The sequence below is a fragment of the Macaca nemestrina genome, chromosome 6, assembly GCF_043159975.1.
Source record: "Macaca nemestrina isolate mMacNem1 chromosome 6, mMacNem.hap1, whole genome shotgun sequence".
NCBI lineage: Eukaryota > Metazoa > Chordata > Mammalia > Primates > Cercopithecidae > Macaca > Macaca nemestrina.
Window position 1 is genome coordinate 97,343,554 of NC_092130.1, and position 15,825 is coordinate 97,359,378.

Consider the following 15,825-nt stretch of genomic DNA (forward strand, 5'->3'; position numbering starts at 1 on the left):
CTGGTTCTTCCTTAACAACTAGGCATAAATCACCATCACTGCTCCGGGTACCAAATCCATTTAAAGAGGACCCAACCAAAAAAAGTCTGCTTTCTAAAGAAACAGAAGAAAGTAGTAAGAGTACTTAAAATCTAAACAAGGTGCACTGGTTCTGTGCCTATTAAAAAAAAAAAAGATAAAATTTAAAATAGGAAACCATATACCTAAAGGGCATGCAAAATAGGGAAACATACGTGGAAATAACAGCTGAATTTCTCTCTGCAGCTGGGTTCGACAGAGTTCTTTCTTCTTTAAATCACTTATATGCTGCTGACATGTTTCAAATAACTCCAGTATCTGCTGACTCAACTTGAATCCACCGCAAAAAAAAAAAGTAAAAGTTTTGTTCAGCAATGTAAAAGTAATTGCCATTTGGAGAAGTATAAATTAATTATATTGACACTATTTTAAAAGGAAATATATATTATCTTCTTAATAGTTTCCAAAACAAAGCTACTATTACTCAAGTACAGGAGGAGAATGGTCTGAAAAACTATATATAAATTTTACAAAGTAAAATTTACAACTCACAGAAAAGTACAGACACAGATACTTCATAATAAAAATAATCCATGGGTCAGCAAACTGTTTAACACTTGCTCACTGTATTTGTATGGCCCCTGAGCAAAGAATTTTTTTACATTTCTAAAGGATTATGAAAACAAACAAATAAGAATATGCAACAGAAACAATATGTGAGTGGCAAAGCCTAAAGTATTTACTATTTGGCTCTTTAAAGAAGTTTGCCCAATCCCTAGTATTCACACCCACAAATACCAAATATAAAAGATGTCACCAGTCCCTGGTCTTCTGGGCTCATGCAAACCACCCCCTGTCCCATTCTTGTAATAATGCCCTGAACCCTAACTTCATGTTGCCATGTACTTACCACCTTTTTTTTTTTTTTTTTTGAGACGGAATCTTATTCGTCGCCCAGCCTGGAAAGCAGTGGTGCGATCTCGGCTAACCGCAACCTCAGCTTCCTGGGTTCAACCGATTCTCCTACCTCAGCCTCCCAAGTAGCTGCGAATACAGGCATCTGCCACCACACTCGGCTAATTTTTCGATTTTTGTAGAGACAGGGTTTTGCCATGTTGGCCAGGCTGCTCTCGAACTCCTGACCTTAAGTGATCCGCCTGCCTCAGCCTCCCAAAGTGCTGGTATTACAGGTGTGAGCCATCACAACTGACCCTACCACCCTTTTTATCTACTGATCTGGTTCACACTTTTCCCTCTAGCCCAATTCTTGCCATCAACATAGGTGATTTCCCTATTTGAAATGGGCTATATATCACGACATACTCCGTTTCTGGACTTTTATTTCCTCCAGTATTCTTCATCAGTATACACTCCTATTATGTGGTCTTTACAATAAACTGGAACTGCTCTAGCTCTGAAATTTTAAATTCCAATATACTATCTTGGCTTCAATCTCCTATCCAATTCACACTTTCTCACTCTCCTCATACCTGCTCTACAACCACAAGAGATCTAGATTCCTTTGAATCCTCCCTTTTCCGCCAAGCCATCAGTACCTAAATGGTGTTATTTCTTTTCCTATGCAGTCTACACCACACAGTGCATCCCTTGAACCACTCTCTTATCATGCCTTAACAACATTATCTACCTTGTCATGTTCTAATACTTGTCCTACAAAACCCTAATCTTAGGTCAATTAAAAAAAAAAAAAAAAAAAAAAACACGTTCTCTGCTCTTACATCTAAGTTGCTAAGAGACAAAACTGAAAAAAAAAAATTAAAATTATAAAATTGGAGTATTTCAAGTTTAGTCTTAGGTTGGCCCTTAGCATCACTTAGCAATTTCTTCCAAGTCTTTGGTTAGATATCGCTTCTGTTTTTCATTATACCATTCCAAAACGTTTACTATCTTCTTCAAGCCCTCTAAACTTATCTCCCTTTCTCTAGCAGATACAGTTAAAGTTTACTACGAAAATTGAGAATACCAAATGCGATATTCCTCAGCCTCTTAACCACAGACCTAAAAACAAACATATTTGGGAGGGGTGGGGAAAGGCACCCTTTTCCCCATTCAAAGCTAATCTCTCTACCAATAATTTTGTATTCAAGCCTTCTGGTCACCTTAAGGGCACAAACACCTCTACCAGTTTTTCAGTCCTGCTCTTGTATTTTCAATCTCTCCCTCTCTAGGACTGCCTTATAGTCCATAATGAGGCAAAAATATCACCCATCATGAAAAATGTTGTCTTTCACATATTTAGGATCCTCATTTTAAGAAGACAGAGGCATTCTAGGCAATTTGGCAATGAAAGAAGCATAACTTTCTTTAAAATCTCTGAATACCCACCCCACAAAAGACAGAGCAACTAGGAGAATAAATCAAAGAGATCAAACCAAACCAAAATGTGGCCAAAAAATAAAACACAATTGACTGACCAAGTATTCATCATGAACACTCAGGAGTGCGACAAATACCAACAGCAGCAAGATTCACACGGTATCAGACACGGTAAAAGAAAAGGGAATGGGATTTGAAACAGTCTTAAAAACAGAACATGCAGAAATCAAATTGCTTATAGGTAATACCTTCTCCCCCTCACTCACCAAACTAAGCAGCCCACATCAATGTACCACAACCAAAATAGGCAAGCAGCTTCATAGGCTACAATTCATAGGTAAATGCAAGGGGACCACAGAAAGATGAGAGACCTCCAAACAAAATGAGGTTCCCTTCCAAGAAAAAGCAACAGCAGAAACTACCAGGAAGAGAAACTTAAACTGGACAGTACAGAGCCATCAGGAGAAAAGGAAAGGTGTAAAATGATTCTGACTCTCAGTGGACATATGAATATGAAAACATTTTTGGTCATCATAACAGGACCAGGCAGGGCAGAGGGAAAGTCCCTGGCATTTAGTAGGTAGAGGCCAGGATGTCACTGAACATCCTACAATACAGAGGACAACTCTACCACAGCAAAGATTATCTGGCCAATAGTACAGAGGGTATGCCAATAGTACAGAGGGTAAAAATGCCAATAGTACAGAGGGTAAAAAATTCCGCTCTAGATAAAAGTAGGAAAGGAAAAAAGCAAAGGCACTCAGGAAGTATATTTCTGAATACTACACAAGAACAGAAGAGGGCTGGGCGTGGTGGCTCACGCCTGTAATCCCAGCACTTTGGGAGGCCGAGGCAGGTGGATCACAAGGACAAGAGATCGAGACCACCCTGGCCAACACGGTGAAACAGCATCTCTACTAAAAATACAAAAAAATTAGCCAGGAGTGGTGGCACATGCCTGTAGTCCCAGCTACCCGGGAGGCTGAGGCAAGAGAATCACTTGAACCCAGAAGGCAGAGCTTGCAGTGAGCTGAGATCACACCACTGCACTCTAGCCTGGGTGACAAGACTAAGACTCCGTCACAAAAAAAAAAAAAAAAAAAAAAAAAAAAAAAAAAAAAAACAGAAGAGGAGAAGTCCTAGAGCCACAAAGCTAGCCTGCTCAACTCTCTCCACATAAAAGTAGCACACTGCTGGGCATGGTGGCTGAGCACGCCAATAATCCTAGCACTTTGGGAGGCCAAGGCAGGCGCATCGCTTAAGCTCAGGAATCCGAGACAAGTCTTGGCAACATGGCAAAACCTCATTTCTACAACAAATTTAAAAATTAGCTGGGCATGGTGGTGCATGCCTGTAGTCTCAGCTACTAGGGAGGCTGAAGCAGGAGGATTGCTTGAGCCTGGGAGGTCGAGGTTGCAGTGAGCCATAATCACACCACTGTAATCCAGCCTGGACAACAGAGGAAGACCTTGTCTCAAAAACACTGAAATAAAATAAAATGAAAGTAGTACAGAAAAAGCCATCTCAAAGACAAATAACAGAAAGAACTGGAATCTCGAAAGAGGTAAGAATGGGAGAGGAGAGAAGAAAAAATTGAAGAAATAACGCCTGAAAGTATTCTAATCAACTTCCATACAAAGTATTTGTAAGAAAAATGAGAATACATTGAGCAACTTTTTATTTTTTGATACATGGTCTCACCGTGTTGCCCAGACTAGAGAGCAATGGCGCAATCAGAGCTCACTGCTGTCTTGACCTCCTGTCAAGCAATCCTCCCATCTCAGCCCCGCAAGTAGCTGGGACTAAAGGTGTGCAGTACCACATCTGGTTAATTTTTTTTTCTTGAGAGACAGGTTCTCAGTATTTTGCCCAGGCTGTAGAGTAACATTTCTACAGACAATAAAGCACACCAGAAGAATGTGTAAACGAAACTAGTATGTTTAACATAATATAAAAAACCAAGGCCTTTTCTCGTTTTAATTTTCTAAACAGATAATTCACTACTTAAAGCATATATACTATCAACAAACAATTAAAAATTTACTTTTTAAAAACTTCACAATAGCAGCAAAAAGCATGAAATATTTAGAAATCTATGTACCAAGAGATGTGCAGAATTTGTATACTGAAAACTAGAAAATATTGAGAACCTAAAGACCTAAATAAAGGGAGAGATAAACCACATTCACGGATCAAAAGACTATTGTTAAGGATGTCAATTCTCCCAGAATTGATCTTTAGATTCAATGTAATCAAACTCAAAAGCCCATTTGATATAATTTGTTTCACAACAAATGAAAAAGAAATCGAAAGCCCAGAAGGCTTCTTTCTAGAAACTGACAAAAGAATTTTAAATTTGACTTAGAAAGGCAAAAGTCCAAGAATAGCTGAGAAAAAAATTGGAGAATTTAACCCAACTGACTTCTATACTTAATATAATGCTACAGTAATCAAGACAGTATGGCCCTGATGGAAGGATAAACAAAAAAGATCAACTGAATATCAGAATACTGAAATATTTACCAATAAAATAACTCAAATCCAATTCAAACTAATGAGGGAGGGAGGTAAAGGTAAAATAAGATTAGTCATATGTTGTTAATTGTTATGGTCATATGTTGGCAGTTGTTAAAGTGGACAACATGAGGACTTGATACGTTTTTCTCTCTACTTTAGTATATGGTTTGATATTTTCCATAATAAAAAGCTAAAAAGAAAAGTGTCCAAGTTTGTAACAAATGTGAAAAAGATCTCCAGTAAAAGTGGCTAACATAAAATTTTAAATGATACTTGAAGGATTTTTTAAATATGCAACAGAGGACTTACGTAGCCCACATGCCTAAATATTTACTATCTGGCCCTTCTGCCAACCCATAATCTAGAGAATCAGGCAGATTGGATCAACATAATCCTAGAATTCACAGTAGGTACTCAGTCTTCGTTGAATAGCAAAATCAACAAACAAACTTCTTGGCTGGGCAAGGTAGCTCATGCCTGTAATCCTAGCACTTTGGGAGGCCGAGGTGGACGGATTGCCTGAGCTCAGGAGTTCAAGACCAGCCTGGGCAACAACGGTGAAACCCTGTCTCTACCAAAATACAAAAAATTAGCCAGGCAGAGTGGCATGCACCTGTAGTCTCAGCTACTCAGCAGGCTGAGGCAGGAGAATCACTCGAACCCAGGAAATGGGAGGTTGCAGTGAGCTGAAATTGCACCACTGCACTCCAGCCTGGGCAACAGAGCAAGACTCTGTCTCCAAAAAAAAATTCAAAAATTTAAAAAAAATATTTTTCTTTACAATGCCCAAGTGGAATGTTATTATATTCATAAAGTGCTTTCATCTGAATGACCCTGTTAATGTAGAAAGAGTCACATGTGAAAAAATTTACAATGACTTGGAAAATACGAAATTCCATATTCTTGTTCCTCTCTATTTTTTACACGCATGGAAACACTTTTTCTTTCCCAAGGTCTACTATAATGGAGATTTAATGAGTTTTTATGTGAAAGAATTTTCCTCATCATCTACCCATTAGCTTGGGGATTCACATTATCAAATCATACTACTTTACTCTAGAACAAATACTGAGAGTTCAGATGAGACAAAAAAAGAAATGTACATATATGTTTGAACAAGATTTCTGGTGCTTTAATTTAGAGAAATATTCCAGGAGATGGCTCACTGTTCTTATAATTCTTAAAAAAAAAAACAGAGAGGAGGAATGTATAATATGAAATATGCTTGGCTAAAAATCATATACAATTTAGATCACATATGTAATAACAAGCTGACCACGCATAATTGCACTCCAAAAATATTCTTTAATTCTGGGGTAAATTTTTCCTAATTTTTAGTTTAAAAAAACTATTCCAAGCCAGGTACAGTGCAAATGCTGGTAGTATCAGCTACTCAGGAAGCTGAGGCAGGAAGATGGCTTAAGCCCAGGAGTTCAAGAGTAGCCTGGGCAACTTAGTAAGACTCCATCTCAAAAAATAAAAAAAAAAAAAAATCCCTCCAGCAACATATATATAAAATGGATTATTCTTAAAACTTGTCTAAATCACTACAATACTATCTGCTTAGGCTACCTACCAAGATCTATCACTATAAAATTAATTAATCTATTTCTCACTACACAAAAAATTTACTTATACATAGTCTAAAATATTAAAATAAATATTTCTGGCCAGGCGCGGGGGCTCATGCCTGTAATCCCAGCACTCTGGGAGGCCAAGATGGGCATATCATTTGAGGTCAGGAGTTCGAGACCAGCCTGACCAAGATGGTGAAACCCCATCTCTACTAAAAATACAAAAAAAAATAGCCAGTCATGGTGGCAGGTGCCTGTAGTCCAAGCTACTTGGGAGGCTGAGGCAGGAGAATTGCTTAAACCTGGGAAGCAGAGGTTGCAGTGAGCCAAGATCACGCCACTGCACTTTAGCCTGGGCAACACAGCAAGACTCCGTCTCAAAAAATAAAATAAAATAAAATAAAGAAATATTTCTTCCAAATACAAATGTTCATTTTTCCTAAAAAAAAATTGTAACTTGTCCTCAAAGTCAAGGTCAAATTAAGTATCAATAAAATTACCATTGTCTGAAGTCAACACAAGCCATAAGGATAAGGTAAGTACTGGCTGGGATTCAGAAAAGTTTTTATATGTACCAATATATAAAGCTCTCACATGGTATTTAACACTGTATAACTTTCACATGGTATTCTCAGCAGTTCACTACCTGTCCCTGATAGCTGGGCCCTGGAGTAAAAGAAAGTGGGGGAAAAAAAAAAAACTTTTTAGCCTGGCGAGGTGGCTCATGCCTGTAATCCCAGCACTTTGGGAGGCTAAGGTGGGTGGATCAGCTGAGGTTGGGAGTTCGAGACCAGCCTGACCAACATGGAGAAACCCCGTCTCTACTAAAAATACAAAATTAGCTGGGCATGGTGGTGCATGCCCATAATCCCAGAATTGCTTGAACCCAGGAGATGGAGGCTGCGGTGAGCCGAGATCACGCCATTCCACTCCAGCCTGGGCAACAAGAGCGAAACTACGTCTCAAAAAAAAAAAAAAAAAAAAAAAACTTTTTAGCTGGAAATACCAAGACCTAATCATATACTACAATGTAAATTTTTTTTTTGCCTAAGTGCTATCTACAAGCAACAAACACAAATCAGCAATGAGCTTTCGAAATGGGAGAAACAAAATTAAATTATAGTCCAGAAAGCAGGTCATTACAGCATATAAACATTGCAATAAAAACTGGCAATTCCTCAGGCTCTCTCACTGCCTTAGTCTTTGTTACATGTCGCTATAGAAAGAGCTGGTATTAATTTTCTGAGTAAAATAAAGCCAGATGTGTAATAAAAGTTTAAATTCATTCTTCACAGTCAATTCCCTTTCCCATCAAATTAACCAATTCTGAAATAAAATAGAACCAGAAAAATGTCATGCCTAAAACAACCCACTTTTTGTTTGTGTGTTAAATTACTATGGTTTTGGGTACGGACAAAGTTGGGAGTATTCTTAATTTATAAACTGGCGGGTTGAGAAGGCAATCTGGATTACTGATTGTTTTCCCCCTGAAGTTTGATTACTTTAGGCGCTTACTATTACCTGAACTTGGCCAAAGAATTGCCCAAAAAAGGATAGAAAAAAACAAGTTTTTATTTGATCTCTTCTGTCTGAGTTCTCTCTTAAGTGTTCTGGGTAAATTGACATCTCAGTGGTTTTTGAATTTTTCTGATAAAAACATAAATTAAAAAGACAGACCCTTTAGAGATCTGTAAGATAACTATCCCCAAAGTGTTCTTCCAAGGATGCCAAGAAGCTCCATAAAATTTGCCCCTTACCAAATTTAACATTACACAGGAAATGTAACAATTCTTTAATAACCATCTTTTTATTTCACAATCAATACCAAGAAAAACCTCAGCCTAACCTCATTTCAACTCAAAATTCAAAATCAAATAAGTCAATTCACATAATACCTTCTACTAACCAGAAATTTCAAAGAACAGTTCTAATACTGTAGATGGAATTCAGGGGGCTTAGATAGCTAATTACAGTCTCTTTTTTGTGCAGAAAACCATATATTCTTCTAAAACCCAGAGTAAAAACAAAAGTTAAAATTCAGGAATAACTCTGATCTCTACTTTGAAGAGTCGTTAACATAGTAACTTGAAAAAGACAAAAAAAAAACACTGATGAAAAAATTTAAACTCAGAGGGTATTCATTTTCAAAATTCAATTCTTTAGGTTTATCCTCAAAGTAGTTAAGAAAACTTCTAACAAAATCTTTCCCTGGAGCTGGCAGATTCAGCTGACTGACTTACTATTATTATTAATGAATTCATTATTACCACTCTTAAGGGAGCCCTCTATACTACCCAGAAAATAATGTTTCAAACCTTCTGCACTCTGTTTCTCTGGTGAGTTTGATTCCCCACATTCAGTAAATGGTATTTCAAACATTCTCCACTATTCTCAAACCTCTGATATCCTACTTTATCTTCTCCAGTCTCAACAGATGATCTTGCATAGTAATTCAGAGAGAAAACGGGAAGATGCCATTCAACCCTGGAAACTCCATTAACTTCTCCCTACCGTATCTACAAATTTCCCTCTATCTATACCTATCCTCTCCTCCTATCAGCCAGTTCAAAAAAGTTTTTCTCTTACCTAAGGCCAATCACTCCACCTATATACAGGATCCATTACCCTTCCACCTTGTAGGAAACCTTATTCACGATTGTTCTTTTCTTTCCAGAGTAGTCAACCTCTTTCCTGTCTATGAATCTTCCCCACAAACATTTATATGTGGGCAGAGTTTCTCCCACCTTACAAAAAAAAAGCCTTGTCCCAACTTCCCACCTTTTGCTCCCCCCTTTCACTGCCAAATTTCCCAAAACAGTTGTGTATAATCTTGGTTTGCATTTGTTTTCCCATTCTTTCCTCAATCTATTTCAACCAGTCTTGGACATAGACTCACTTCCTGAGGCTTCAATTACTATCTGTATACTGATGATGGCCAAATACACATTTCTAGCTAATGAATATCCTTTGAATTCCAAATCTATATGCAGTATAGTCAATTATCAATGCTAAATATCCACTCTGACGCTTCAAAAGCATCTTAAAGGCAACATGTCCACGGACTCATAAGTCAATCCTTATTAAGCACATATATAAATGTTTCTCCTCTTCCATTCTATTCTGTCTCAGTGAATGATACCACCATGCATCCAACTGTAGAAGCCAGAAACTTGAGTGTAATCCTCAATACTTCTCCTCAATCGAACCCAGTGGTTTTCAACTAGGGCAATTTTGCCCCACAGAAGACGACTGGCAATGTCCACAGACATTTTGGGTTGTCACAACTAGGGATTGGTGGCAGGAATGCTACTAGACGTAGGAGGGTACACAGGACAGCCCCTCCACACCAAAGAAAGCAGAAAGCTGGCCTAAAATGTTGATATTGCAGAGGCTTAGACACTGTAATCTAATATATCATCAAATGTTACAGATTCCACCTCTAAAATACAGCTTAAATCCATCAATTTCTCTTCATAACTACTAGCACTTCCTAATTCAAGGTACCACTGCCTCTCACTTGAAATACTATAGTACAACAACTTCTCTACATCCATGCTTGCTCAACTTCAATCTGCTCTCCACAGTGCAGTGAAAATAACCTTTTTAACTTATCTGTCCACCGCATTTAAAAAAAAAAAAAAAAAAAAAAAAACCTCTGAATAGGTTCCTGCTGTTCTTAAGCTAAAGACCAAAATGGCCTAGGAGTCCTTGCAAAATATGCCCCTCTTCCCACCTCCCCTACCACACCTTCAACCACTTTCCCTCTAATTCATGAAACACTAGCCATCTTGACCTCCTTTCAGTCATTTGTACACTCCATTCTCTTTTCTGCATTAGGAACCTCAAACATGCTATTTCCTCTCTCTAAAGCAGTCTCCCCATCCCCACTACTTTCTGAGATGGAGTCTCACTCTGTCTCCCAGGCTAGAGTGCAGTGGTGTGGTCTTGGCTCACTGCAACCTCCACCTCCCGGGTTCAAGCAATTCTCTGCCTCAGCCTCCCGAGTAGCTGGGATCACAGGCACCTGCCACGAGGCTAATTTTGTATGTTTAGAAGAGATGGAGTTTCGCCATGTTGGTCTTGAACTCCTGACCTCAGGCGATCCACCCACCTCAGCCTCCCAAAGTGTTGCAATTACAGGCATGAGCAACCGTACCCAGCTCTCCACCATTCTTTAACTAGTTAACTCATTCATCTTTCAGATCTCAACTCAAATAATGTCTCCTCTAACAGGTTTTCCCTGAGACCCCAAATGCATTCTCTCAGCACTCAGTAATTTCCTGCACAGCGTTTATATAAATAAAATTGTGATCTGCATTTTTTTTTAAATTTTTTGAAGACAGAGTCCTGCTCTGTCACTCAGGCTGGAGTACAGTGACACAATCTTGGCTCACTGCAACCTCTGCCTCCCTAGTTCAAGCAATTCTCCCGCCTCAGCCTCCCGAGTTGCTGGGACTACTGGCGCACGTCACCACGCCCAGCTAATTTTTTTGTATTTTTAGTAGAGACAGGGTTTCACCATATTGGTCAGGCTAGTCTTGAACTCCTAACCTCAGGTAATCCACCCATCTCGGCCTCCCAAAGTGCTGGGATTACAGGCGTGAGCCACTGTGCCCGGCCTATGTATGATTATTTTTTAATGGCTCCCCCTCCTCTCACTATGCTGTACCTAAATGTAGAGACCATGTATGTTTAGAAAAACAGTGTATCTCCCATGCCTAGAGCTCACAAATATTTGAATGCTAAATAAATTAAAAATCTTATCTACTCTAGGAGTTTCAACTGTCACTTTTGTTTCAGATCTCTTCAGGATCCCTATCTCCAGCCCAACCTTACTTCTGAACTCCAAACATATACTGTCAATACAGTTATATTTTTCTACAATACCAATTAGCTTATATGTGATTGGTAAACAGGGGAATGGTATCAATACAACATGTAAGTTGGGTTTGTACATGATTTGTACATGGAGCTGTAACTGTAGAATTATAACTGTCATGAGAAAGAAAAAAACCCCTCAGTATGTAGTCCTTACAGATCTAACGGAACTAAAAAGCATTTGCATCCAAGATTCCTGCTCAAGAAAACATACTCCTAGCCTCGGACAGCTCTGTGCTGGTGTATTTCCTTTTGTCTCTACCTTAACAGCAGCCTCACTGACTTAGAGCTCCATTTTTAACTGCCTGTCTCAATGCCCAGCACAAGCCAGCATCTCAACTCTATTTTGTATATTTCTAATATCCCCTGCAGCAGCATCTAGCCGTGCCAAACTGCCTGCCTGGTCTGTCCAAGTTATTTCCCAAGATATCAATTATTATTCTTGATAGTGTTCTGGTTACAAAACTGTTTAGGTTTTGAGTAGCCTGTTCCAACCCTATTTCCCATAAGCCCTATATCATTAGTGTGCAATCTGCAGGACATGAAGTTTCTCAGGAGCACAAATGTTTTATAGTAGATTCTCTCATAGTACAAATAACTCGAGTATTTCCTCAATCAGCCTATATACCCCAAATCTAGGTTCCTTATCTCTACTAGTAACCCAGAATCAAATCATTGGAGTCATTCATGTCTCTTTCACCCTCTCTCTTCTACACTCAATTATTCCACACATTCTATCAATTTTCCTTATATATTATCTCCCACATCTTTTTCACTACCATCTACCATAACTGAAAGCTTCAGCGCCTCTCATTAGGATGAATTTAACAGTCTTCAAGGGGGTCAACCATCTTCAGGGTGAATGTAACAGTCTTCAAGGTGATCACCATCTTCCAAGCCCACTTCATTCTAAACCAAATTCACTATACAGCAACGACTTTCTAAAAATACAAATCTGACTGTGCTATTTTTCTACTTTAAAACCTTCGATAGCATTTTACTTGCATTCAAGGCTTCAAACCACTGCCCCACTTTATCTCACACTGAATCCTCCATTCACTTTACACTCTACAGAAGTAAACAGCAGTAAACCATACAAACTGTCAAACACAATGCCAGTAATGACAGATACTCAATAAATATTAATTATCACTGTCACAGATCACCTGGTATTAGAGTTAGAATGTCATCTGCCTAACCTTGATTTTAAGTATCTTAAACTCCTTTTCTTCATATTTTTAGAGACAGAGATCAAATCTTGGTTTTACCACTTACGAGCTATGACCTTGAGCAAGTTATTTAGCTTTCTGAGCCTCAATAACATTAGGATAACATCCATGTCATGGGGTTGCTGAAAAGACTAACTGAGATAGCATATGTAGAATGCCTAAAAGAGACATCAATGTTAGCTTTCTTAAAAAGTGTTCACTTAAAAAATAAGCACAAAACTAACTGCTTGCCTTCTTTCTCCCACAACTTGACAGGTAGAGAGTAGCACTCAAAGAAATTGGTTCCAGCCAGGCGTGGTGGATCACACCTGTAATCCCAGCACTTTCGGAGGCTCAGGCAGGTGGTTCACCTGAGGTCAGGAGTTTGAGACCAGCCTGACCAACACGGTGAAACCCCATCTCTACTAAAAATACAAAACTGGCCGGGCATGGTGGCACGTGCCTGTAATCCCAGCTACTTGGGAGGCTGAGGCAGGAGAATCGCTTAAACCCCGGAGGTGGAAGTTGCAGTGAGCCAAGATAGCGCCATTACACTCCAGCCTGGGCAACAAGAGCAAGACTCTGTCTCAAAAAAGGAAAATAAAGAAATTGGTTCAATTACACAATTTATCTTTAGCCTTCTGAGATAAATCCCTAATTCTAAATATTTAGGAGTATCTCTTTCTATATGACTAATTTTAAAACATTATTGATACAGAACGGTACTTTGCCAGATGGTTTACGCTGACACTAATGTGAATTGTTATTAAATTTACTGAAATTGAAAATTTGCCTAGTTCATATGCAAAACTCGTAGTTAGTTAGTTCTAATAGTTAACTATCACAACATACAAATCCAAGTAAAAATAGAGAGCTTTCAATAGTTTATCACAATGAATTCCATAGAAAACAGGGCTATCAGCATACATACCTTAAAAAACCAGTAAAAGATTCTTATTTTTTTTTGAGACGGAGTCTCACTCTGTTGCCCAGGCTGGAGGGCCGTGGCGTGATTTCAGCTCACTGCAACCTCCGCCTCCTGGGTTCAAGTGATTCTCCTGTCTCAGCCTCCCAAGTAGCTGGGACTACAGGTGCCTGCCACCACGCCCAGCTAATTTTTGTATTTTTAGTATAGACGGGGTTTCACCACATTGGCCAGGCTGGTCTTGAACTCCTGACCTTGTGATCTGCCCACCTCGGCCTCCCAGAGTGCTGGGATTACAGGTGTGAGCCACCACACCCAGCAAAAAGATTCTTAAATGTTCATTCAAAGGATTGATCTGATTTGATTTATACCATAGGCTTTCATATTATGGCATTACAAGATAGTCTTTAAAATGAGTAAAAACAGCTAGGCGCAGTAGCTCATACTTGTAATCCCAGCCCTTTGGGAGGCCACTGCGGGAGGATCACTTGAGGCTAGGAGTTCAAGACCAGCCTGGGTATCATAGCAAGACCCTGGGTATCACAGCAAGACCCTGGCTCTACCAAAAAAAAAAAAATTAAAAACATTAGCCAGGTGGCTAGGCGCGGTGGCTCACACCTGTAATCCCAGCATTTTGGGAGGCCGAGGAGGGTGGATCACAAGGTCAGGAGATCGAGACCATCCTGGCTAACATGGTGAAACCCTGTCTCTACTAAAAATACAAAAAATTAGCTGGGTGGGTGTGGTAGCAGGCGCCTGTAGTCCCAGCTACTCGAGAGGCTGAGGCAGAATAGCTTGAACCCTGGAGGCAGAGTTTGCAGTGAGCCGAGATCGCGCCACTGCACTCCAGCCTGGGCAACAGAGCAAGACTTCATCTCAAAAAATAAAAATAAAAATAAATAAAAACTAGGCCGAGCGCCGTGGCTCACGCCTGTAATCCCAGCACTTTGAAAGGCCAAAGTGGGTGGATCACGAGGTCAGGAGTTGAAGACCAGCCTGATCAACATAGTGAAACCTCGTCTCTACTAAAAATACAAAAATTAGCCGGACATGGTGGCACACACCTGTAATCCCAGCTACTCAGGAGGCTGAAACAGGAGAATCGCTTGAACCCAGGAAGTGGAGGTTGCAGTGAGCCAAGATCACGCCACTGCACTCCAGCCTGGGTGACAGAGCTAGATTCCATCTCAAAAAAAACCCAAAAAAACTAACTAAAAAAACCCAAGTTAATCTTTCCTCAGTTTCCTTTGCCTTTTTCCTTTCTCCCACTGATTTTGACTGATTGTTTTTCCTATTTCAATATGGTTAAAAAAAAAGTTGCAGAGGAGAAAAGAACAGTTTCTTCAATAAGCTGCTGGGACAACTGGACCAACAGCAAAAGAATAAAGTTGGACCCCCTACTTTACATCATATACAAAAATTAACTCAAAATGGATCAAAGTCCTAAATGTAAGAACTAAAACTATAAAATGTAACACATAGGCAGGGCAAGGAAAAAATAAAAATAAATAAATAAATAAAATTTAAAAATTAACACATAGGCATTAATCTCTGTGACCCTGTACAATAGTTTCTTAGATATGACACCAAAAGCACAACCAACCAAAGGAAAATAGATAAACTGGACTGTATCAAAATGAAATGTATTTGTGCTTCAAAGGATACCAAAAAGAAAGTAAAAAGACAAGCCACATAATGGGAGCATAAATTCACAAATCATTATCCAGTAAGGGTCTAATATGTAGAATGCATAAAGAACTCTTACAACCCAACAGTAAAAAGACAAACAGTCCAATTTAAAAATGGGCAAGGTATCTCGATGAATAGACATTTCCCCAAGAAGATATACAAATGTCCAATAAGCAAATGAAAAGATGCTCAATATCATTAGGCATTAGGGAAATGCAAATCCAAATCACTATGAGATACCATTTCATACCCACTAGAATGGCTATAATCAAAAAGACAGACAGTAACAAGTGCTGCAAGTTCAGCAAGCATGTAAAGAATGTACAGCACCTATACACTGTTGATAGGAATGTAAAATGGTGCAACCACTTTAGAAAATACTTCAGCAGTTCCTCAAAAAGTTAAACACAGAGTTACCATAAGACCAAGCAATTTCACTCCAAGAGAGGTAAAAACATATGTCCATGCAAAAATCTGTACAGATATTCACAGCTGCACTATTCATAACAGATGAAAAGTGGAAACAACCCAGAAATTCACCAACTGAGGACTGTATTAACAAAGTGAGGTCTACTCATACAATGGAATATTATTCAGCTATAAAAAGGAATGAAGTACTGATGTGTATGCTACAACATGGACGAACCTTGAAAACATGCTAAATGAAAAAAGCAAGACA

General features: G+C 39.0%; 1 protein-coding gene across 10 annotated transcripts in view; it reads right to left on the reverse strand.

Moving 5' to 3' along the window:
* The window catches only part of TENT2 (terminal nucleotidyltransferase 2), a 73,839-nt gene that overhangs the window by 45,852 nt on the left and 12,162 nt on the right, over positions 1 to 15,825 (reverse strand). For all 10 annotated transcript variants that reach the window (XM_071098766.1, XM_011730070.3, XM_071098767.1 and 7 more), the window contains 2 exons: positions 234 to 348; positions 2 to 93 (listed from right to left, as the gene is read on the reverse strand). In XM_071098766.1, coding sequence (XP_070954867.1) covers positions 2 to 93; positions 234 to 348 — 207 coding nt within the window. The remainder of the gene's footprint in view (position 1; positions 94 to 233; positions 349 to 15,825) is intronic.